This window comes from Leptosomus discolor, chromosome 4, assembly GCF_034619465.1.
Source record: "Leptosomus discolor isolate bLepDis1 chromosome 4, bLepDis1.hap2, whole genome shotgun sequence".
In the NCBI taxonomy this organism is placed as follows: Eukaryota; Metazoa; Chordata; class Aves; order Leptosomiformes; family Leptosomidae; genus Leptosomus; species Leptosomus discolor.
In genome coordinates, this window is record NC_141394.1 from 12,732,707 (window position 1) to 12,758,693 (window position 25,987).

Here is a 25,987-nt window from a genome sequence, read left to right on the forward strand (position 1 = left end):
GAGAAGCCTGGTGCAGTGTCAGGTTAGCGAGGATACTCTAATTGCACAATGAGAGTCACTGAGTAAACCAAATATAGATGACAAAACTGTGGGTCCCAAGAGATGCATATTTTAATAGCATTTAACACCTTTACCCCCCAATTACTAAAAACAACCCTAAACTCATTACTTATCAAGTAATGTAAATAAGAATCAAGACAAACTGTTATGTTCCATAACAGGAAAAAAGTTGTTAGGACCATTTATAGGAAAATCTGGATTGAAAAAAACGCTAAGAAAACACTAGATTTCATTTGGACTTGCAAGTGCTTCATTTTAAGCAAGTTTTACAGCATCCCTTATGTAACAGAACTGATAGCCATGCAGGGATATCTGACAAGTCAAATCCAAATCACAAGGCACATGCATGCTCACGCAAACTGGAACCATGTCAGTTATGTTGCTGGCTTATCAAGCTCTCTGTTCTCCAGGAGAACATTATATGGTTTGTAATATGTCAGAGAATGTCAAATTAAGGGCTGCACAGCAGTGAAGGGTAGAGCAGAAAGCATTCTATTCCAGGCCATTGATTCCTTTTAACAACTACATGCAGTAATTCCCAAAACTATCTACTCAGTCTCAATCACATGGAAAACATAGCACAAGGTTAGTTCTAAACCTTGCACCCAGTGCAGCTTGAATATTAGACCATCCAAGGGGATTAAACAAGATGACTGATTTTATCAGAATAATTCTTTTAATGATAACTTGTTGCATTTCTCTTCCCCCCACCTCCTTGGATGTTTAATAGTTTGCTTCCTGGATTCACAGTGCATAAACCGAGCATATTTTCTTCCTACAGGAAATGATCCAATTAAGTTGATGTATAATTGATAACGAACTGTTTAAGTTGATTTTGCTCTTGAAAAATCTTAACAGCATCCAGTCAGTTGACTGACCCTCCTCCCCTCATCTGCAGCTGAGGGACATCATTTACAGAAAAAGCGGGGAGCAGACTCATCATACTCTAAGCAAGGTAGACTAGGGAGGAATTTCAGCTCTAATGAGCTGAGCTGGCTCAGAGCAGAAGTATCGACTACTTCAAAACAATGCAGTCCCTGATTATTATTCAATAACCAAGTCGCTTGCAACTTGGCCGCTGAGACACAAGCAGTTCAGACAGAAGAGGCTCAGTAAACGTTCACATTAGAGAGACTGTGCAACTGACTGTTACAGTTGCTAAGCTTCCCACTCTCCATAAATATGAACTCTGCCAACCTGTCTTGTTGTCTTCAGCAGGTAACAGTGGGAGATGTTGACTGACTCATATCAGTTTAATAATTCACTACGACCTCAGTGTGAAAGCCAGGTCAAGCCAAGGAAGTATATCTGATATAGTGTATCTACTGCAGAAAGAGTCAGGTCCATGGAGAGGCTGGAGCATATTTTTGTAACGTCGCTCCAGTAAGTTTTACAAATCTAAAGGCTAAAACTGTTCTTCACGTGGAACAGCTCTTGCCTACCGCAACATAATGTACTACCACTCGCTAGACTTTGTTCTTTTCCCCCCTCTGGCGCCCACTCGCTGTCCAATGTGGGGTGGTGACCTCTCTTCCTGCTGACTTTTTTGTTAGACTAAGGCATAGAGGTAGAGGTCTGCTTTTCACCAAGTCTTGTCAACAGCCTGTGGTCCCTCTGTCTGCTGAGGCACTGGGGTGCAAGTGTGGCGGCAATGACTGTCACCACATTCAAGATGAGAAGTGAGTAGTCAGGTATGGAGGGCTGTTGAGTGTGCCACTGCCATGTACACTTTATGCAGCGGTTCTCTGTGGGCCTTGCTGATCTGGCTGTGGCCAGTCCACTTAACTTAGAGGTAGGAATGCACTGTCATGCACAGTGCTTGATACAGGAACCATCTAACTGACATGGAAAAACCCTTGGATATTCAATAGATATCCTTCACTGTCGCTCAAATAAATCTGAATGCTAGAAGGATTTTGATGACTGTTCTTTACAACCGGAGCAGGCTTCCCTCTGACATCAAACTGGAAAGATTTTTTACAATTAGGCAGCAAGATTTTTATAGCACTACCTGCTTATACCGCTTTAGCAACAGTCTGCCCCTGGGTATGTTATGAATATATTTTTTTAAAGGACCTTGGAAGCATGTCATCCTTTGTTCAGTTTTACTGCTCCTAGGTACACTCATTAGATGGTTCTAAGTGACCCCACGTCAGCCTTTGAGTTTACATCCTACAAACACTGTGGTCTCCTCTCCCCGACATTACCCTTTCACTGAGAGGTGGATACTTGAGTAGATACTGGGAAATCTCATCATGTGGGGTAAGGCACCACGTAGCAAGTGGTGCTACTCATTTCAGTGCAGGCATTTTCACAAAAAAGCTCCGCCTGAGAAAAGAACTACTGATGTATGTATTACTCTATTCTTCCAAGAAAGATTCCTTCCTGTCGTACGGTCCCTTTCCCCTCAAGGTTACACTGTTGGCTAACCTTCTTCCCATTCTTGTCCATATCTTTCCTGCAGCGAGCCATCTAGAGCTGAACACAGCAGTCAAAGTATAGCTGAGGGGGAAATGCCCCCAGGCAATTAGTAGCTTGCTCTACTCTGTCCTGTCTCTCCAGACCTACACTGACATTCAAGGCTTAACAAGTCTCTTATTTGACTTCAATATTAGCTATGAATTTGGACCTTTTCTTGGACAAACTTACAACTTTATGCTGAAGGTTAGGAGTTTCCCTGGAGACAATTTAGTTTCAATTTAAAACATTCTAGGTGATGCAACCGCTCAGCTTACGTGTCTTGGATCAATTTTTTTTTCTGTCCAGTATGTTTAAGTGTGGTTTTCCCACATAAAAAGAACAGTTCAAACCTGAGCACCTGCAAAATGAGCAAGCAAAAGAGAGCTTAAAAATTCTGTTTCTAACCCTTCTCAGGTAGAGTTCTTAACAAATTTTGTAACAACTGAAGCTAAAACAATTCTAGACTGAACTTTCATTAAACTGACTACTTCTCTTAAGTTCTGCATGTATCAGTTCCTGTAGTCTTATCTGATAATTTTTTGTGGGGTTTCTTAAGTACAAAATGTATTTTAACTTCCTGTATTAAGTGCTGCCAACTCACTTTAGTATAAAAATGTGTTTAAGTCTACTTAGAACTGTCACACACTCTAATAACGTTACTAAAGTGAGTTCCATTAATGTAACTATTAAAGGCACAAGCCTTGTCCAATTCTGCCTGCAGAGACAACCAGACAACTTTCACTCACAATCAGTAGGACTCGTGTTTCCTTAAGCGAAAGGGGCAGCCGTGATCTTTCACTGGTTTTGGTTTTCAGAACGTGGCACATAAAAGCAGTTCAGATTTGCCGAACTGTGCAAACCACATCCACAGAAACATGCCAAGAAAAGTGAGCAAAACATGAAAAAATTGCAGGAAAAATCAGAAATAAAACATCATACTGATTTACAGCAGAGCGATACGGGAACATTACAGAAACTTCACCCTTATGAAAAATACTGTCTTCTCTAAAGAATCCACGTGTTTGATTCAGGTGGTAGCAGCAACTTGGCTGCCAGCTCTTTAATTGCTGCTTCTCATTACTCCTCCATTCATCATTTCATAAGCAACCAAACAGTTAAAACGAGCAGTGTTCGGAATGGCAACATTTCCTGCTTCTATGAATACAAACATCTTCTGCTCCCCTCCTTGACAGGGAACCCAAAACTGGTTTCTGCATTACAGAAAAGAGTCTACCTGACACCTGAGATATTATCCAACTCTCTCCAGGCTGTCAGCCCCACAGTCTCTAGTCACCTTGCAGAAACTGATCCCTTAGGGAAACTGAGTCTGACTGAGCTATTTAATAAGCACAAAGTCTCCATAGTTTCTCCCAATGAAAGCACTCGTTCAGGACTATGTCTGGTTAGATGCAAGTGAGGCACTGGAGTTAGCTTGCTTACAGACTGCTTGCTTACAGCTCGGCACCCTTGTATCAAGAGATGTGCAGCCTCACCAAAGCCAGGTACGAAGGTGCTATTTTTGTTAACATAGATGGACTCTGATCTAACAATGTAAACGGTAAGTTCTCAAATGGTTCTTTATCAAATGGGTTAAAAAAAAAAAAATGAACTTAAATCATATATAGGGAAGAAAAGGGAAGAAGAATGGGTTTCGTTTTCTTAAATAGTACTGAACTGTCACATGGTGATATGAACTGCACTCCCAAACCCTTACGGTTCACACTGCTATGGCTTGCTCTTGAGGCCATATTCCATGAAATTATCAGCCAAACTACATCAGTAAACTGTTCCTGATAGCATAATAACTTGCCTTCAGCATTTTTCTTTTAAGCTCTAGACTTTTGCTTACATTTATTTACCCTGACAACGCTGTTTAGTTACTACTTTGTGAAGTTAGATATTAGCAATGCCAGAAGAGCTGGAAACTTCACAAAACAGTCACCTCTTCACAGAAGTCTGCACAGAGTTTTGAATTGTTAGTTGATATTATTCAACAGAAACACAGCATGGCACAGAGGTGCTTAAATCCTTCCTTGGTTCACTGGCATTTTATCTGAACTAAAAAGGTGGTCAAAACACAATGCAAGCTTTTCAACATCTGAACTAGGTTTTCTCTAAATGCTAATCACTACTGTCTTGAATCTTAATCCCTGGCCGCAATTAAACATATTTCGCATATCTGTCCAAAGAAAATAAACTGGAATAACTGCTTAGATTTCAAACAACTGCAGAAGCAGATACTAACAGATCATCTATGATAAAGCTCACTGCTTTTTTTGCCCTCAACAAATGAAGATTAACTGCTCAGCTCTCCTGGAATTTGCTACAAGTATAACAAGGTAGCAGCCAAAAAATTTCACAGCTGAGCCCAGTAGAGACAAATGTAGCAGAGGCTTTGAGCAGCTCCTCTAATCATTCCTACTGAGCAGTTCTGTGTTGTAGTTTTGCTTGAGGGTTTTAATTGCTGGGTTGCTGCCACTTCTGTAAACAGTACATTTTTCCTAAACGAGAAGTGTTCAACGATGTTCACGGCGGGTTTCACAACCGCACCTTTGACACTGCACTTCGAGCAATACTTCTGCATGTTTGTGACATGGGTATTTCATTTTCATTTGTTTTGAAATTAGCTTTCCCTTTTATGACAGAGTGTCTCTTTGAGCCTGTATTCTTTAGCTAACTCTCAAACTGAAATGGATTTATAGTTGAGAATAAAAAGGATAACTGTGACTATTTCATGTTCAATTAGATCTGTTTATCAATTTTATAATGCAATGAGAATGAATTGTCACAATCAGTCAAAACCCCTTCAAAGAAAATTGAGTTATAACTACAGCATACCAAAGAAAATCCCGTTCACACAGTCAGCACACATGCATTTAAAAAAAAAAAAAAAAAAAGACAGCCACAAAACCAAGGAAAAAAACCCAATCTATGGGTATTTCCATCCGCATTCTGTGGTAAGACAGGGATGCTGGCAGCGTATCATTCTCCCACTGCTTCCAACAAATACGTTTAATAGGCTTACTAGAGAAGAGGAGAGTTTCACATGTCCTGACAGCTACGTGAAACTGGGGTTAGATTCAGTGCTTTTCAGAAAGCCATAAACAATATTCAAGCCTCTAGAAGCTCTCAGGAGCTATCAAATCACTAGCACTAACTGGTTTTGTTTGATCCTTTATCCCAACAAATGAGACTGATGCAGGTAAGACTGAAGTCAGTTGATTGTTTCCTATCAGAAAGGCCTTCTCGTGCTCCTTTATTCATCAGCAAAAACATTTTCCACAGCCCTGACAGACGTAACATAAGAGTCATTTTATGGGCAGAAATACGCAGTGAGCCAAGTTTTTAAATGTCTATTCCAGCTGCAGTCTGTTAAATAAAACCCTAAACAATTCAGGAGTTCAGTCACAGTTTAAAGGAGTAGACAATCCATTTAAGCTGCCGAACAGCATACTTGAAGTTTGCTTTTTATGTACAGTCCCTGTCAGTGCTAAACTCTTATCTTAAAACAAGGCACTGCCATTATGTGCGTCTTGCTCTACAGCTATGATATGCACAAATCTGGGATTTTTACGCTTGGGTTTTTCACAAGTGCCAGAAGAAGCTGGATTGAGGCTTCTGCAAACACCATCTGCCAAATCTTATCAGAAAAGCTTCCCTCACTATGTCCACAAAAACGTGAAGGTGCTTGAAAGCTCCTGGGAGGTATAAAAGAGGCAGACTGGCATTGCTACTAGCCAGAGACTGCCCAAATATACCTTGGCTGAGAATGGGGGATGCGGGTTACGCCAATCTTCTGCATGTTTGAATTACAGACTCTTCAAACTGCGCTCTTCAGAAATCTCAAGCGATCATATTCCTGACACTTCGTCAAAGAGCAAGAAGAGGGAGAAACCTGACTCCTTGGAAGGGTGCAATCTGCAGGTCAGTGACCCTTGTTGGAGGGGAAACTGAACTAAAATGTCTTTAGTCCTTTATCTAGTTCTATCTTGACATACACATTTTGAAATGCAGTATCCTTGGAAACTTAATGTAATCAACTGGGGTTAAACATTCGGCTCGTGGTTCAGTGTTGCATCACTTCATGCTAGCAGAGTAAGTCTTTAAATGGCACAAAATGAGATTTTAAAAAAGCAATACCATGTGGGGTACACTCTCTTTTCAGAAAGATAGATGTCACCACATGAAAAGGTTAATTATATCTCTTTAGAACGTGTAAGGAAGACTCGGAAATTGCATTTATTTTAAGCAGTAAGAAGGAAGATAATTTGTTTCATTATGACTTTTAACTTCCACAAAAAACACTATTCAAGGGAAGTGATAAATTCATGACTGCGTAATATCCTGTGAGTACTATCCTTTCTTTATTAAAAAAAAAAAAGGGAAAGGGAAATGAATTATAGTGGATCTCCCTCACGAAAAGGATTTTATTAGTAGTTTTGACTTAACTTTTGACAGTAAGCTTTTTCCCACTGTGCTGCCTACACGCAACAGCAGCACTGTTAACCTTGCATAAAACACACAGCCTTTGGTTGATGAGCAAAGGTTCTCACAACCACAGGCGTCTTCTTGACACACAGCTAAAATCCTGTCAAGCCACTGATAGCAACCCAAAAGTTCCCCTTTCTTTGATCCTTTCTTGCAAATCAGAGCAATCGGGTGAATGGCCTCATCTCACTGATGGGAGTTTCTCATGGCATGCTGAAAAAAGGGAACTGAAAGTCTTATCACTTACTGGGAAAACAAGTGGTTAAAGTCAAGGCTAAAGTACGTATTTACAATGCTTCTCTCTATACTGAGATTTGGGCAAATCCTAAATTGCACTTGCTCCTAATGATTTTAACCAATTGTTCCCAGCTTTCCTGGAGTAACAATCTCAGGTTTTTTCAGACTAAACCTATAGCAGCTATTCCTCAACGCATCCCCCTCAAACTCACCACATTTGTATGGAGTCCTCAAACTACACACAAAGTTTGAGCACGAATAATTGCAGGAGTGGCAGGCAACGTTAATTTACAGAACTGCATCTCTTAAGATCAGAAGGAGAGAACCCAATATATCACAATTACTGATTTAGGAACCAGTTCTGCCTGGAAAAGAAAGCGGCACTGGAGAGTATGCTGTAATCTTGAGGAAATGTTAATCTTACTGCCTGATACTCACAGAATTGATTATCCCCTTAAGCGCTTGGAATCCTCCAGTGACAGGGAAGACTTGCTCTTTTGTGTCAGCAATTTTTTCAAGCTTTGGAGAGAAAACGCGTGCAAACACGTGAATCACTTGGCAAACTAAATTTGTCACACTGCTTTTCACCCTTAAAATGTAAATAGATGTCTAAAAACAACTCCCATCAACTCTGCAAAGAGAAGGAAAATTTTGAATTCCCTCACAGCTAACTATAACTTATCTAAATGGGAGTACTTAGTACAACCAACTGCAGCTAACAAAATGGTACAGTGGTCAGCCATTGTGTTAAACCGCTGTCCTGGTTTGGCTGGGATAGAGTCATAGGCCAGCCATGTTAGGCAGGCTGTTGGCAGTTCGAGTCAGCCAGGGCAGCTGACCTGAGTTCACTACAGGTGTAGCCCATACCATAGGGTCATGCTCATTATAAAGGGAGGAAGTTTGCTGAGAAGAGCTGCAATGGAATTCTTGCTGGAGCTTCTCCTTGCTCTCCTGTCAACTGTGGCCGCTGCATATTCATTTATCTGAGTAAAACTTTATTTTGTTTGTTGGTATTGGTGGTGTTTCATTAAATGTGTTTTCACTTCAACCCGCAGTCTGCTCTCCTTTTCATGATTCTCCTTTCTGGCTGGTGTGGGGTCATCAGGTGATAGAGAGACTGTAATAGTTTAGCCCCAAGTTACAGGCTAAATGTAGACAACCACCACACTACAGAAACCTTGTAGGGCCTGTATCATGGCAGTGATTTCATAACTCTCTACAGAATTACCTTCCCTGTTTGCTCTGCCTTCCACAAAAAAAGCCTTTCTATGACCCTTCTATAGAGTCTTTTGTATACTCCTCAATTTAAGTCACTTTCAAGGTACAAGAGTAGCTACAGCCTTCATTAGAACACAGCAACTCTGGAAGAGCTTTCAGTCGATGGAGGACATGGATTTTTCTTTCTTTTTCTTATCCCAAGGCTGTTAAACATGCTGCTTGAAGCTTGTCTATAGCTACTCTGTTTACGCGACCCATAGCCTTATTTGGTTGCCATCTTAACGAATGGGGTTTTGCCTGCATCCTTTCATGCTGGTAGCTACCTGTCAGCAAGGGTATTTCCGATGGGTCTTCTCAGCAATGCAAGTGACACCCACACATTCTATTTATGTCTATGTACACATCTGAGTGTCTGCTTCCTTAGCCAGAGAAGATATTACACTGCCTGATGTAAATAAATTCATTTCTATATTACTTAACATTAACCGTATAAAATCCTGTGACGAGGTACTGCCTAGTAATCTAAAACAGTAACTTCTTACCTGTTCTTGCACAAAATCAAGGACGCCGACACAGTAAACTCTAGCTCCCAGCTCTCTGGATTTCTTTGCCTGCCCCAGAATAGAACAGAGGAATAAGCATTTTTTCATTCAACATGCAACACCCAAACTCTTTAGAATAAACATGCATTTTCACCTAGTCCTCACCTCTTTCTCTGCATACAAGGGAATCTGACCATCTAGCTTGCCATCTGTCAATGCGATGATGATACTAGAAAACCTCGCGGGTCCTTGCTTAGCAATTTGCACGTTGGCCTGAAAACAAAAAATATTTATCCGGCTTAAAATTGCACCTGAACTTTTAACCAAGATGCATCTTCTAATTGAATATAGCATTTGAAGCAACGCCTAGCCTCATCTTCAGCCCCATCTCTCATGACAATTCTTTGCCTCCCTTTAACTCGCTAGTAAGAAGGAAATCATTCATCACTATTTTCCAGACACCAGCGAGCCCACCTCCAAAGTGCTGGGGTCGCTAACTGATCAACCCTTGGACACACTTGATTCTTTCAGGACAGATACTCTCCGAGTTGTGAAGCTCAATTCTCTTTAGATCCACCATAAGGTTTCCTTTGCTACCCCTCAGATTTCAAATGCCCATCAGTAGGCTCCAAGTCCTAAAAAACTTAAAGGCTTAAAACTATGTATTTTTTTTAAACAGCAAAAAAAAAATCTGTTTGCCTAGCTTTTCAGCCCGCAGATCACAATTACAAACTTGGCTTGTAGGCATAAAGGGAGAAACTGAGCTTCTACCTGTAACAGTGAAAGCTTAGATACTCACCTTATCACTCACCTTCAGGGCCTGAGTCTTTCAGCAAAATTGCAAAGTACGCTTTAACCGTACTTCTCAAGAAAACAGAAGCAGTTGGGAACTCCATAATTAAGACAGTCCAAAATTAAGACCATTTGTCTTGAAAATGCTCATGTGTGCATTAAACTCTCTGCAAGCACATGCTCTAAAAGGCACTGTTAGACTCGCAGCCCTACAAAGCTGTGTGTGACTATTTACCATGTAATTGGTATGCTGTGTTAGCTGTTAAATTCACGACAAAGAAACACTCTCTGTTGCAAAGGATCAAGTCAAAGAAATTCCATATGGCAATTTTTTATGATGGCTAATCTTCTGCATGGGATTTGCGTAATGTCTGGGCAATCTTGGGACCACTCAGGAAACCAAAAAGATTTGAGTGTAACAGACTGAGGCATATAATCAATCCATTTATGTTACAGGTTGTTGCTGTTGTTATCCGGAGGGTGAGAATAGAGGATATTTTGATTACATGAAGATGAGTAAAACCTACCTGTTTTAATCCTTCGTGTATGTATGTGTCACCTGCTGGTTTTACCTCCTCCAAATCCTTAAGACCTTTCTTGATTTTATCTCTGAAAATAAAAAGGTAAAAGACTGTTAGTGTGATTCAAAGTGGGGAAAGGGGTTAGTTTATTGATGGAAAAATTAGTATTTGTCATAAAGGAGATCTGAAATTAAAATCTGTAAAATACAGCATTTAGCTGAGATACCATGTGGAGGCAGATTTTGTATTCACCACAGAAGTAGCACTGTGGTAACAGATATTTTAGACCTAAATAGCACAATATGTCTCAGTGAGTCAAAAAGCTAGAATTAAGTAAAATGTTTCAGATGGAGCAGATATTGCAAAGAAGTGGCAAAGCCTCAGCATTAAATAGCCCAGTGAAAATTCTGTTATATTAAGTCTACTTGGCTCAACTAAACCAACTTTGCTTCCGGTCATGCTGCAACTAAAAAGGAAATCCCCTAAAACAGCAGTTCCACTTCTAGAGAAATCTTCCAGGTCAACAAGCAGGTATTTAATGGGGAAGGACAGAATTGCAATAATCAAAATCTTCTCCCTTAAAAAATAAGTATCAATAGGCAAATGCAGCATTCACAAGACACCTCTTGTATCCAAGGAAAGGGACGAGGATTAAGGATAGTTTTTTAAATTTTTGGCTGTCACTACCTTTCTCTGTGACTTTTGATAAGACATCACACTTGCACAGGTCACAGTTCACTTAAATTTAACAGCAGGATAAGGTTTTGCCATGATTTCTCATGGGCCTTTAAATAAAGCCATCTTTGACTGAGAGATGCTCACTTTACTATGATGATAAGACTGGAGAAGCTGGTAGGGAGCACGAAAGGAATTATTTCCAGTCAAATCATTATGGGCAGGGGAAAAAAAAAAGGCGGAAGAGACTTTACTGAAAGAATCAAATCTGGAAGTTCTTAATTCTTATGCAAGCAAAGTTCCGCTGAAGCCCATGGAAAGCTGCGCTAGGAAAGGACAAGCAAAAACTAAGTAGGGACAAAATTTAGGCCAGAATATATAGAACACTAAAACAAGCATAGGTGACAAAGAGGAAACCAGCAGGGATGAGGAGATGGAGGGAAAATACGTTGCAGGATGCGTGAAAGCTTTCCTTAGGGCAAACAAAAAGAGAAAGAATGCATATGCTGCTCTGCCTGAATGCCACCCACTAGTCATTTGTTCCACTGATGGGCTTCCTCTATGTTTAGAAGCTCTGTTCCAAAGTACAATCCACAGCTGTAATAAGCTCCCAATCACAGGATCAACCGATACCATTGGGGAGGGGGGGAGAGAGAAACGCAGCATTGAATATATGGAAGAGAACAAGTTATGTAAGATAATACAATCTGTTTGATCCAAATATTTTACATTCAGCATCTATAGAAACAACTTGAAACTGATTATGTATGAACGCAGATTATAAACCACATACTTAGTGCTTGCCAGAAATGAGTGGCAGCACATCACAGGCGTTAGTGTTCTGCTGCCAAGAAACAAGAAGCAACTGAAGCCCTAGTTTTCTGAAACAGATTTCATTTTGCAGAAATAGCTTTTGTACGATCAGTTCATTTTTATTTATCTAAAATGTCTTGTGACCTGGTCACGCAGAAATCTCTGGTGTTTCCAGGCCTCTGCCTACAAGGGGTTCCAGGAAAATCCTTGGCAGCATGAGCTTTTTTTGGCTGCATTTAATCAGTCACCATCTCTTTCCCTCAGGGCACAACCCGGGGGGGGGGGGGGGGGGGGGGGGGGCGAGTCCTCGTCTGGATGTCACAAGGACAGTGTGGGTGCAGGACTTGAGGCCCCACCAGACAGCAGAAGAGGTTAGTTCAATAGTGCTAAAACTCACACCCAGATGGTCTGGAGGGTGGGCGCAAGAACTCATGTCTGCCTGAGCCATTCTGATAATGGGATGCTCTTTGGTCAACCAGCCATAGCACTCTGAAGCCCTCATTCCCGCTCCTCAGGGCTCTCAAAACTCTCCTTTCTCTAGTTTATGTAGTAATTTTTTGTAGCCACAAAAATCCACAGAGAAGGTCTGGTTTTAAAACTCATCTGTACTGAAATAACAGAGCCATGACCTCAGTCTGGGTGTCTGGACACTGTCGCAGTACAGTTCACTTACAATGATAAAGGCTAAAGGGCCACTGGCTTCATAGTTTAGGTCAAACAATGGGGGGAGCTGGAGAAAGCAAAACAAAATCAACAACTTGCAGCCTGTCTGTGTTTGGGCTCAGTGAGTACAAACTTAGTACCCCTTGCCTGTTCAGCAAACACACCGCATCGCACCTGTCTTTTAGAAAAGGCACATCTAATTTTTAATACCTACCCTGTCTATTCTCTCTTTTAAGCTTTGTAACTACTTCAGATAATTCTTCCAGCAGCAGCCAGACAAACACAACCATGTCTACGAGCTCTTGATCATTTTGCTCCATGGTTTCTTTTTAGCTAGTCTGTGAACAGGGGCTGCAGGCATAATCCCAGTCTGGCTGAGGTCAGGAAAGGTTCTGGTGGCAGCTTCAGCAGCGCTCGCTGCTCTTAGCTCTCTAGGGAACTTTGCTGTGCTCTGCCTCGGAGAGCAGGACCTTGAAGCAGCATTAGACGCCCCAGCTGCAGAGGGCTGGTTTGTCGCGAAGGAGGCTGTGGCAACTTTGCTGTGAGGCATACGGACCTATCTACAAACACTGCTCCCTGCATAGGCCAAAGTCCACACTGAGCTTGTCTTGTACCTTCTGTGCCTCCCCAAGGCAGGGCACTGCGGAACTACATTTAGAATTGAAAACAGACCATTTAGTAAAGAGAGATTACAAAGAAGCCCAGCTTTGCAAACGAATGAAGAAATCACTTTAACATAAATTAAAATGTAGCAACCTTACCTGAGCATGCTCCGCAATTCAGATTTACTTTCAGGTCTAAATGTGACTGGTTGCCTTTCAGAATTAGAATTATACCGAGGCAACTATCACCAGTTCACAGGAGCAGCTTCTCTGCATAAGCTCTGCTGCACCAAGCTGCACGCTTTTATTCAGGCAACTCAACAGGTACTGTTTTCATCACTGTTTAGTATCATCTCTTGCTTTTAGTAAGTGTAATTGACATAGTGCTAAAAACAGTGGCCAAGCGGCCAGACTACCGATGTCACCAAGGTATTGCCTTGCTTCCTTGCACAGACAGGGCCACAGCCAGCAATACAGCAGGATTTAGACCACACCCCCATTTGAGAGGACCAAGGATAAAGCTACAGACCAGTTACGAAGCCCAAGCCACCTCAGTTTCTCAGAGACACGATATTGTCTTTGAGAGTAAGAACGTTTAACAAAAAAGGACAATCATCATTTGCCTTAAAGGAAATAAATGCATCTTCAACAGATAAAAAGAAAGGCTTATACTTGCTAGAAAGCAAAGCATGCTTGAGGACTGAATCTTAAAAAACATTAAAATCCATGTTCTTTTTGTAGGGACAAAATTTTATGCTTGTACATTAGTGCTGCGGAGGTTAGAACTAGCTGGAATTGTCATGTAAGCCTCAGGTCATGCTGATTCAGTTGGGCAAGGGACTAGCTTTGTATGAAATGTTGAGTCTCCATTAATATCCATGCACGAGTTTTAACTCGTGGTGTTCTTAGCTCTTCTGGATGGGGAAGAGCATTTTTTCTTTCTTTTCCACATTGCATTCTACCTATTGAAGTGCTGGAATCTTGAATCATTTTTCAGCGTGTTGAGAATATGACCGCTGGCAGGGAAATTGTGATTCCCCCATGAGCATGTATTTATTTTCAGGAATGAGGCTATGTGCCTACGAGGCAATGTACTTAATCTATGACACATAAAGGCAAACGAAACAGGTACTTCAGTTTTGCTGTCAAGAAGGAAGTATAATAACAGGGAAACACACAAACTTGTTAGTGAAACAAAGCAGGGAGGGGGAAAGCATTCTTTAACAAAAAGCGGGACAGTTACATCCCTGACAAACAGAGCTGTCCTACTGGTGAAAGTAAATCCTGCACATCAGCCTCCTCTAGATGCACGATTTGGAGGAGGTTCCTGCTTTCTACATCTCTACTACAGAGGTCTCGGTACAATTGTAAGAATTACTCTGCTTCAAACTTTAGGCCTCCTGCATGGGCTCCAGATGGAAAACACGTTAAGTGGCTGACTTTGCTGCACTTTATACACGCAGCAGAACATGCTCTCTGCAGATGGCTCTATTTTGGCAAACTTCTTGAACCAAAGCTTAGGGTTAGCCCACATGACCGAGACTCAAAATGCATGCGTTTTACTAGATTACATGCCTCTGTGCAGTTAAGGAACAGTCAGTGCTCCACCAGACTGTGGATAAGCACAGTAAGGTACAGTCATGCAGGAGGTACTTAAGTGTCCTATTTTTCCACCTTCATTAAGATAATACAATCTTTCTTTAGCTTCAACAGGAGTTTGACCTAAGCAGGGTCAGCAGGACTAGTCCTGGCCACAGTCAAATGCTGCAGAAGCAGGTTTACAGAAATCTGAAATTCTGCTGGCCTGAATACAGTTGGCCAAAAGAGAATGCGGACGATGTTGTGCCATCTGGATGACATTAGTAGTGTGTATCACTTTTCCAAACAACTTGCTTTTCAAAACTAGTTGCCCCAAATGTGAACGCACAAATCTTTGTTTACCATTTAGCGTACGGTTTCCAGCTCAACTTTACAGGCGAAACGTGTATCTCTAAAGCGGGATATAACTATTGTGAGTAGTCTTTTCCATCTGGGTGTTATTTTTATTCTGTTTATTTATTACAGCATTGTGTGTACTGTGGTTAACAGTGACTTCTGTTTCTAGACTTATTCACATAGCACTGTTCATAGTCACAAAATATTTGGTCATCCAGGGGCTTCGGCACTATGGTGTGGGTTTCTTTATATCGATGGCTTTATTATACAGTAAAAACTAGCGAGAACTTTGTGCAAACAATCAGAACTCTAAGGCTTTCGAAACAAAAAAGACTCCCCTACTTTGAACTAACTGCTGGGCATGAATTGTGGTTTCCTGACGTTTGCGAATTAGCAAGTAAGCAAGGGGAAAAACATGTCTGCAAGTCCAAAATGCACATAAAAAAACCAAGGCCATAATAGCCCATAATCTCACACACATACACACCCATCCCCAAAACTGCACTGGGCTTAGCATCCTCATCTTCCGTTTGGAACAATGAGAGTTAGACATTCTAAGTAATTTTCCCCTGTTGACTGTCTTTAAAAGGACACCTGTTCCAACTGTATCTATCCATTCTAACCTATGTACAATGGTCACAGTTATAATGCCTCCTTCTTCATTCTACTTGTAATTCCTCCTAAACAACAAAGGAAGTAATTGTCTTTCCCCTACCACACTCGCAAAAGCATCCGCAAACCTTGCAATGCAGAGAAGTCCCACAAAGGAAATTGCTAGAGGTCAAGAAGGTTCTCCCTACAAACGAGGCTTCCGAGAAAAACACAGTTCTTTCCATGGCTTAAAGCGTGCCACAGACATGCAACGAAGAAGGCGCTTGTGTTTCCATGGCGAGGTTCCAGAGTCCTGCCCCAGCATTTCCAGTGGTCTGTATGCTATCAGTGCCGGCTCTCCCTGCTCGATAAGGAATAGGCCACTGGCAGGGATTAAGGGCCTATTGAAATCAAGAGAAAGGATCTCATTGACTTCAGAAGTCCTCAGAACAGGCTGAAGTGTCCTCTCCTGACCGCTCACAAGCCATCTGGCAAAACGGCTTATAACCTTGTCTCTCCCCGCAGAGAGCAGATTCAGTATCCAAGTTCGGGTGGGGGGAAGTGAAAACTTGGCCATTCTCAGTCAGACCACTTTTTAAAATGCTAAAGCAGGAGGAGCTTACAATTAGGCCTTTAGACATCCTATTTCTAGGACATCAGCATACGTTTATGTAACGTGACACATTTGTGTGTTGCCAACAACAGGTCTCTTCAGTAAGTCTTAGACTTGCTATTACGTGTTATTTAAAAATAAAAAACAACAAAAAAACACAAACGCACACAGTAAACTAACTATGGCAGACCACATTTTGTATTGACTCTACTAAAGGGAGCAGAAAGAAAGGACTACCTCACTTCCACTCTGCCACAGTTCGTTAAAATGATTCCTAAACAGTCTATCCACTTGTTCAAAATCCAAAAAGTTGTGCAGTGTCGTTAGCTTCTGGACAGAAGGCAGGGAGAGAGGGGATCATGTCGTCTTTTACAAGGCTGAAAGGATACTGGAGGACTCCAACAACAATGCAACTGTCCTCATCTGAAAGCACTGATTCCACAATATCATTTTCCAGTTCCTGTGATTTTAGTAGTCAATTTTGCTTAGGTTTCCTCCTTCTGTATCCTCGCTCCTATCCTTGACCTGTCCTAGCTGCTGATCCTTATTTGCTCTAGAAATCAGAGTGAGCAGCCTTGAATTCCACTGCCTTTGAAAATATCGGCTGAAAGGAAGAGTTCAGGCACATCCATATATCATCACAGTGCCAGAAAGGTCTCACACCTTTCAAAAGGCACCAAATCCACCATCTAAAATTGATTTTAAAGTCGTGATTTGAAAATACAAAGTGCAACACCTAACTTACATGAGATTATGGGAAACATTAATTTACCATTGTATGCTTTACCTAGACATGAAAAAATACTGAAGACTTATCTACAGATGCTGCTGTACAAAAGAAAATGCAAGAATCATTTCTCCTGCTACACCAAGGAAGATGCAGACTCAGGCAAAGATGAAAACATTCCTTGTAGCTGTTCTGCAAAGCAGTGGCAGAGTTCACATCAAGAATTTATTTCCCACCATTCTTCTCCTTCCTTTTTTACTAGGCTATCCATTGATACACTCACAAAATTAAATCCAGCTCCGCACAGAGATTTCATGAGTGGCCACCACTTAAAGGTATCAGTTATTGTTCAGTATCCATTACTGTTCCTCTGATTTAACAAGAGCCCTTGTGGGGGGAGGACGGAGAGGGAGAATTAAAAAAGCAGTGCACTAACCTGTCTCCAGTTAATGGCATAATGACGTGTGCCTGGGTGGAAAACACGATAAACGATAATCTCATCTTGGGGCTTTTAAAAAAAGGGGAAAGAGGAAAAAAAATACATTTTAGACAAATGAAGAGAAATGTACAGATGCACAGCATTTCATTCACTTATTCATGCTTCATTAGTATCATCTTTATCCTCTGCCTTCCAAAGGACATACTTTTGGACTACAAACCCAGAACAAGAGAGGAATTAAAGGATTTCTGCACACCTACTCCTTACTCCGATGCTTTGAGAATGAAGTAGCAGAATTACTATTCTTTCTTGCCTGTCTAGATCATGCTAAGCTTAACGATGACAATCTCATGCGACCCCACTGAAAGTGAACTTCATAGGTTGTGACCTACCAACATACAGAAGGTAACACAGTCTTTTGTATTTTCATGGTCACCGGTGTAAAAATAAGTCAGGGACACAGAGTAAGGGTACACTCTTGCTCCAGGGTATTCAACACGGACACATTCAAAAGTCAGTTTCCCCTTTTTAAAGGTTGGTCCTGACAGAACATAAATTTCAAACTGTACTTTTTGGTCATAAAATCATCAAAGTCAAGGAAACAGTGCCTTCTGACTGATTCACCTCTAAAAAAGTAGCATGACAAACTCAGAACGAGTACGTTTCTGTTTTGGTGACATAGATTTGTGACACTTAAAATCAACTTCCACAAAAGTATCTGGGGAAACATCATTATAAAAAGCAATACTCTATGAATTGATTCTATTAAGGAATTCAGTCTGGTTTCGAAGAAGGCCACCTGTCTCTTCCAACAAGATTACGATGAATTATATGCAACCATCACTGGAAAATGCTTAAGAACTGATGCTCTGGAAGCCAAAGACAGTAACTTTCCTAAGGTAAGTTGTAACAACATCTCCCCTACCTGCTTTTCATTTTTATTCATGACAATTTCAATATATTCAGTAATTTTATAATTCACTGTATTACGTGTATCAGCATGAATTAATCAGGTTAAGTTAGTAAAGACGTTAACACTTGTAAAGATGAATGACCAAACATTTTCAGTTCACTTATGTCAATGATGCAACTCAAAATTATTGCATCACGGGAATATAAGTACTGAGCAAGTCTTTGCACAGATCTGCACAGATCTTGGATTTAAGATCCAGTCTTGTGTCCTCTCTGTTAAGGCTCTGAATACAAAATTCTGAGATGCTCTAAATTAAATCATCATCTAAGACATAGGGTTATCAATCGTCTTAGCTGCTGCAAGCAGTTGCCAAACAAAAACCGAGTACTTGCAATCCCAGTTCCTGGTAATTACATCACCACCTAGTCCAAGCAATGTGAGACTTCCCTATTTGAGATGCAACTCCCTGCACATAACCACCTCAAAGTTACAATTTAGCTAACTTGTCTCTGGGACAACACAAAACTGTCCTCTTCACAAGACACCCTATTTCTGTTCCACCCTCCGAGCACTCAGACACTGTGACGATGGAGGATGATATGAACACGTCCCTTAGATCTGATGGCCCCACCAGGCACAGCCTGTTCAGAACCAAGATAATCAGCACGTAGCACTATCACTCCAAACGATCACGCTACAAGCAAGTCAAACTGGACAGCAGATGCGCCGCCATGAATTAACCCTTCAGGTGAGGACTGAAAGAACCTGCTACCAGTTGGTTCTTTGCCTTCTTCCCACAACTACTCTTTTCCACTCAAGAAAGGGCAAGGTCAAGTGGCTCCATGCCCTATTCTGGAAGTGTACTGAGGCCTGAAGGCAGGACAACGCCTCACCAGCCTTCAGAGGCACTCCAGCCCCATCAGGGAAACGCACGGGGAGACGTGCTGTTCAGGCTCCCGCAGGGAGCCCAACAACCGTCGTGCTGCTAAGGGCTGGTGTCACACAAGGCTGCGTGCTCAGCACCCCAACACTGAGCGAGATGGTCCCAGGTTGGACGCTCTGGCTCTGTGCCATAATTGATCCTCCTTTGGTGTGCAAGGTCAGACGAGTGACTCGCCAACTCAATAGCTTTATTTCAGATGATGCAGCCAGACCACTACACAACTGTTGCAAAGGGGAGCGTCATTTGGCCATAAAAGATGACAAACTGAAAGATATACACCGAACAAGTACCACCTTTTCAGTGGGGGCAAATGTATTTTTTTACCACTCACTGAAAAGAAGTGCCATTTTGGTAGCCTCAGGCTCTTTTTTTTTTTTTTTTTTAAATCTAGAGCTTACAAAAGAACTTTCAAAAGCCTGTGTCATCCACTTGGTTTACAAAAGATCTGCTTTTTACAAGATGAATGTAAGCAATACTTAATTACGCAAGCCTAACTATCCCTTTATTAGCAAGCCAAGATTGTAATTGCCCACTGCACTTGATTTTCCTCAGCAAAAACTACCACAACATCTATGTCTGTCGCTTCGGGTGGTTTCCTTTGTTTTATTCTATTTGGTTAGGTCTTTTTACAGCAAAATGCTGCATCACAGTAATCCTCAGCTGTCTGTGCAGTTTGCCAGTATTTACAACAGCCGTTTCTGTGGCAGCAATACTTGCCAGACAATACTGCTAGCCAGTTACAAGGTTGATTACATATATGCACAACAAATACGGTGTTAACATGGCATAAACTTGCTGTATGTTTGCGCTTGAAAGAGATTCCCTTCCTTTTGACCTGCACCATATATGTACCTATACAGAGACATGCATTCAGATTGCCTTCTTCACAGAGATCTCTCACAGCAACAAGCAAGTACTCCAACAGAAACGAGGCACGTGGCTTATGGAAAAAAAAAGTTTAAAAAAATCACCAAATTACATCTGAGAGTAATTTTAGAGATTAAGTATTTAAAGATGCATGTTACCACCTTCTTGCTGAGCGCCAAACATGAGAAAATGAAGTAAAAGTTTGAAATGTTTTTCAGCAATTTGGGCACCAGGAGCCAAACTCTCAACATGTTTGTGAAACATATCCACTGAGATTACAAAAGCGTGGGGTTTTTTTCAACATATCCCAGCATTACAGACATTACAAGGAGCAAAACGCACCTCACAAATCTTTCTGTCAGCTGATTTACAAAATCAAATATTTCATGCCAGTTCTGTGCTACACTCCCAGATCTGAAAAGAAAACAAAAGCACATTAGTAGGCCTTATTTAAGGGAACCAGGCAGGGAAGGGTGGCAATTTCAGTAAAGATTTAGCCAAGGACTATTTCATTGCCGAATTACTTCAAGCTACCACCGAGCCCGGCTCGCGGAGGTACTTGCGTGTGATTTTTGTCACCATTTATCGAGTCAAGGCACGGCAAAACGCTCACATCAAGCAGCACCCCGTAGTGAAAAACACACGAACCACCTTTCCGCGGGGCCCAGCGGTACCGGTTCCCACGCGAACGAAGCCCCCGCCCCCCCGTGGCGGTGCCGGTCCGTTATGGGCAAACTTCACCTCAAAAAGAGGAGCAGCAGCCGCTGCTGATGGGGGGGGCGGGGGCGGCAGATGCTGCCGGCCGCCCGGGCCGCCTCAAAAATGTCCACCGGCGGGCTTTCGGTCAAAACACGTACCTCCGCCAAAGCCCGCCAACTTCACCATTTCCGCGGGGCGAAGGGGTACCTCAACACACCTCCCCCCCGACCCTTTCCTCCAGCCTGCAGCGAAAGCCGAAAACTTTCCGCGCCCCTCCCCGCTCCAAGGCGGGCCCTTACACTGGCCCGCACCGTGGCGGCGGCCGTTGGCCCGCGGCGGCGACCGTTGGCTCGTAACGGCTGGCGCGGCGCGCGCGCGGCCCCCACCCACGGCTGCCCCCTCAGCCGCGCAGCGGGAACAAAAGCCGCGCGCAGAGCGAGGCGGCCGCGTCCCCGGCCCCCCCCCGTGTTCCCCTTACTTGTCCAGCACGAAGTACATGTCGAAGGCGCCGTGGCACGACGGTCCCTCCGGGGCGGGGGCGGCGGCGGGCAGCAGCAGCAGCAGCAGCAGCGCAGGGCCGCGCGGGGTGAGGCGCCCCCGGGGCAAGGGCCCCGCCATGGGGCCTCGGGGCGGCGAGACGCGGGCTGCGGCGGGGAGAGGACGGCGGGGGCCCTGCGCTGCCATCCTGCCGCTCAGCGGGCGCGGGTGGTGCTGAAGTGGCCGCCCCTCGCCCGCCGCCGCGGCTGGCCCGGCCCGGCCCGGCCCTCCCCGCCCCGTCAGCGGCGGCGGTGCCTGAGGCGGGGGCCGGGGCCGGGCGGGCTCGGCGCGCCCCTCTGCGCCTGTGTGGCGCGGCCCGCCCCCCTCACCCGCCCGGCTTCGGCGGCCACCCGCAACTTCGGCAATGGCGACCCCGCTCCGCGTCCCCTCCCGGCTCCCCCCGCTGCCGCCGCAGGCGCCTCCCCGACAGGCGGCGGCCCGCGGCTGACCCCGGGTTCGCGTCCCCGGTGGCCGGGCCCGGCGGGAGCCTACGCCCCGCGGCTGCTGTCCGTGCGGCTCTGCGATCTCGGCTCCCGCAGGGCCAGCCCCGCTTCGGCGGGCAGCGTCTAGGCAGCGGAGGGGGAGAGGTGGTGGCTCCTGAGGTGCGAAGGCTCGCCGTGCCGTGCCGCCCCGCGGGGCGGGGGCTGCCACGGCCGGGTGCAGCCCCCACCGTGGGACGGTCGCCGGCGGAGCAGAAGCGTCGCCTGCCGTGCCCTGCCCGGGATCGTCTTGGCTTGTGTAAAGTTTAAGAGCCCGCAAGAGCTGACATAACGATTGCAACGCGCTAGACTGTGTTATTCCGCGCTAATAATGAAAACGCGTAATTAAAACAACACCTAACTGGGAGAGCTGTGGCTCTCCCAGCTTTTCGTACTTGAGGACGGCCGGCAGCTTCCCTTGCACGTTCCTCTGAACCGCTTCCTCGCTGGCGTGTGATCTTCAGCCTCTGTGTTCGGTCAGCATGTGTCAGCTACCCCTCCGACGAGGTTTAACCAGGAACTGCCTGGGAGCCTTTTTTTTTATTTTTTAATACGCCTAGGGGTTCTTTGCCAGGGGTGTTGACCATTTTTCTAAACCGGCAGCCAGCTAAAAGCCGTCGCAACCCATGTTAGAGCCATACATGTTAGCCATTTTCTCTGTGTTGCAAACCGGCAACAATAGATCCAAACTGTTGCTCTGGAACAGTGCACGTGGTAACCACCAAAATGTCCTGATTTACAATAGACTTTGCAAAACTAAATATAGAGCAGACATTTGGTTTGAAGCATAAGCTGGATCCTTCACAGTGAACATGAGGCACTGTAGCAAGCGTCACTTTATGCTGCAAGAATATTATCTTTCAGATTTTTCCATCTGTGGTTTCAGATTATCACAGGAAGTTCAAACATACTTAATAATCTTAAAATATTATCTGAAGGCTAAAAAGATGCGTGAATTTTCTGTGAAGAAAAATGCCACTCATGTGACAAGCTGCATAAACCAAAATTATCTCATAAGTTAAAAATAAATGTCTAGCCTCTATTTCTTTGTTCCCTTTCTGGAGTTTTGTCCACAAGTGCTCTGCAACAAGCAATTAAGAGGACTTGAAATGAAGTTGGTTTTCACCATGTGTGTCCCATGCTTTGTTTCAACAGCATCTACTTTGAGCAGCTTTAACTTACAGCAGACTGCATTTCACCACTATGATGCATGGAAGCACAAGACGCAGGGCTCTCAAGCACCAGGGACCTCAGGAGACTTTAAATTAGGACCAGACTCAGGATTCTCTCTCGCAACGTGTTAAGTTACATTTTACTAGCCAAGTAATGTGCTAGAGCTCTCAAAAGCCTGTCTGCCATCGTAACATCAATCACAGGAGCAACGAGTCAATAAGGCTGTCCAACTGTGGAAAGATAAAACACAGTTCAGAGGTGCCCCGTGCCTTATGACAAAAAAACATGTTTCCTTCAGAATCTGACAGTTCTGGCTTCACATGGAAGTGGTCAGAGGGTGAGCAATTTACCAAGATGAAAATCCCCCAGAAATTACTGATTTCCCCCATCACCTGCCAAATAAATTATTCATGAGTCAGTGTGGGTTTGTGACTGGCAGTAAGCTGTCACGGCCTCGTGGCTTTTATTAAATTAATGTTTCATGGGGCTGTATAGAGGATATTACCTGGAACCCTACCATTTGTTCCCAAGATGCTCTTTTTTTTCCTCATAGTAACTATCTCGTTTCTTAGGTTGACCATCTTATTTACATTTCCCTTTCAACAGTCACTGCTCCGTTGTCTGTTTTTAATCTGATGAGAGTTCCTCATGCTGCTAGCCGTCCTGCTGGCGTTATACAGAGGTACGGGTGTTTCGGAAACCTCCCTGCGAGGAACGCTGTCAGCGCAGGCGTCACAGGGCACAGCCCCCAGGTGCAATAGCAGGCCAACACACAGGGAATACAGGTGACAAGGAGGGCAACGATCCTGTCGGGATTTCTATAACAAGTATGTACATTTCCCAGCAGCGCAGCTAGCACTCCAGCCAGCAAACTGCTACAAGGTGTCTTACAGCATGTAGGCCCCTGTACTGGGAGGTGAAATAAAAGTGTGTCTTTGATTCAAGAGAGGTTACTGGAGAAATGTGTAAAGGAGAAACACATTGTTTGTATTTCTCTCTGGCAGGAACTGAACAGATGTGGCTATTGGAAAAGCACAGCTTACTGCAAGCTCCCATAGTGGAATACCATACTGCTGGTATAAGGGCTGGCATACAACTCGGGACAGTCCAGGCAGCTTGAGCATCACTGATAGGTGAGAAAAATATATGTTTGGGGGGGCTGATCTTTGTTATCCTCATTGAGCCTCCGTCTCTCAATCAACATCTTCCTTGTTGGTGCATGATAAAATACAAGAATCCCACGTCGGTCATGCCAGCAGTAAGCTGGCAAAGTTGATGTCTCTAATGTCCATCTTCTCCTTGTCACTTCTAAGAGACAGGTTTCCCATGCTGAACTGCTCGTTGGAACAACAGCACTCCATGCAGAATTATCAAGTATTTTCTTGTCAAATTGGGTCACAACACAGTCCCACCACTGTGAGATTGAAGAAATTACTTCTGTTTTTCCTGCTGTAGACTTTTGACCAGCCTTAGTCTTTAAACAAGTAGTATTTCTTACAGAAAGAATGAACTGAGGATTGCAGATCACTCTCAGCTTTCCCCATGTGCAGTCTTGTATCATAGATTAAGCCCCAAACAAATTTGATGTTGAATGTGTACTAGTGTTACAGTGTATTTTTTCCTTTCTATATCGTTTCATTTTGCTCTCAGTGCAAATAAGTCAGATGAAGTGGCTCTGTCAGGAGGTTGGAATGGGAGGACTGAAAAGAGCTTCACAAAATTAAGTATGTGAAATAAATACACAAACGTACATGCAGTTAGAATGCAGTCCTATACTGTATCTGCAGATCTTAGTCTAACAGTAATGGAAAGTTTAATTTGCACAAACACGACAGAATTGTTTTCTAACCGAGAAAATGACCTCACAAGGATCATGCGGCTCTCACAGGCTATGTAGGTGAATCAGACACATTCCCTGCTCCAAAAAGGATCCCTCTGGAAGAGGAGCTAGGCAAGGCGTAGTCAAAGGCGGCCTAAAGGAGATCTTTCATTTCATCCCGTTTCCTGCCACTTTTGGATGGTTTCCTGCAGGAACAGTGCTCCGACCTGACACATCCATGTCAGAATGCCTTCTCCACGCTGATCCAAATGCAAAGCCAAGCCTCAATATGATGCAAGTTGGAAATTTCACAAAAGTCTGTGGATCGACAATGATTTATGTCAGCCAAAGATCTAGCTCATGAAGTTCTTAATGTCTTTGAGCTAGCAAGGCTAAAGGGTAAGTGAGCGGTGTTTTACAGTTCCCATGGATGCACAAAACACGGAAGGTTTAGGCAGCCTGTGCTTTGCCAAAGACCCAGCAAAAGCCAAGGCTGATAATCCGTTACATCTCAGAAACACTGTGCAGTGCCGCCTCTCCCTTTCTCTGTAGAGGCGTGCGATACGGCAGAGCGGGTTTTCTGAGGGTTTCCAAAACAAGCTGTGCTTCAGCTTTCAGAGCTGCACGAGTCAGCCCCAAGCCCTAGGAGCGCTTGCCTCACCTGGGAGTACGTGTCACGTTATCCAGCTGTTGGAAATTTTACTTTAAGCGCATGTAACCAACTGTGCTTGGAACAAGCCGCCCCTGCCAGCTGGGGATCTGTAGTAGCCAGGGTTTGCTCTTTTCTTGTTTCCAAGTGTGTGAATTCCTCTTTTAGCCTGTGGTTTCTGCTGGAGTAGCAGATCAATCATGCCTGTTTTGCTGGAATGGTTGGATGAGAGGGAGATAGGCATGGAGGAGGCACCGGCCAGTGGCTTGTGGCTATTTACATGACTTTGGCTTCGTTTGCATAAGGGCCCTGGGGCCTCCTTTCCCAGTTCTCAGAATTCATTAGATGATGCTCGCCTCTTTCCCTTCCTCCTCCCAGCACTGAGTAAAACTTGGACGGCAGTGCCCAGCCCCAGTGGGACGGGCGTTTTTCACTATGTGCACACCAACACAGGAAGCGCAGCGCAGGGAAATGTGACTGCCCTGACGACTGTTTGTGTACAAACTGTCAGAAAAACAGACTCGTGGGGCTG

General features: G+C 43.8%; 1 protein-coding gene across 1 annotated transcript in view; it reads right to left on the reverse strand.

Moving 5' to 3' along the window:
- The window catches only part of ANTXR2 (ANTXR cell adhesion molecule 2), a 114,512-nt gene extending 93,096 nt beyond the window's left edge, over positions 1–21,416 (reverse strand). Inside the window, exons 1-7 of the mRNA XM_086463933.1 lie at positions 21,277–21,416; positions 20,442–20,513; positions 17,374–17,445; positions 10,325–10,406; positions 9,171–9,278; positions 9,006–9,074; positions 7,684–7,764 (exon numbers count right to left, since the gene is read on the reverse strand). Of these exons, the coding sequence (XP_086320059.1) occupies positions 7,684–7,764; positions 9,006–9,074; positions 9,171–9,278; positions 10,325–10,406; positions 17,374–17,445; positions 20,442–20,513; positions 21,277–21,416 (624 nt within the window). The remainder of the gene's footprint in view (positions 1–7,683; positions 7,765–9,005; positions 9,075–9,170; positions 9,279–10,324; positions 10,407–17,373; positions 17,446–20,441; positions 20,514–21,276) is intronic.
- Positions 21,417–25,987: the final 4,571 nt, after the last annotated feature.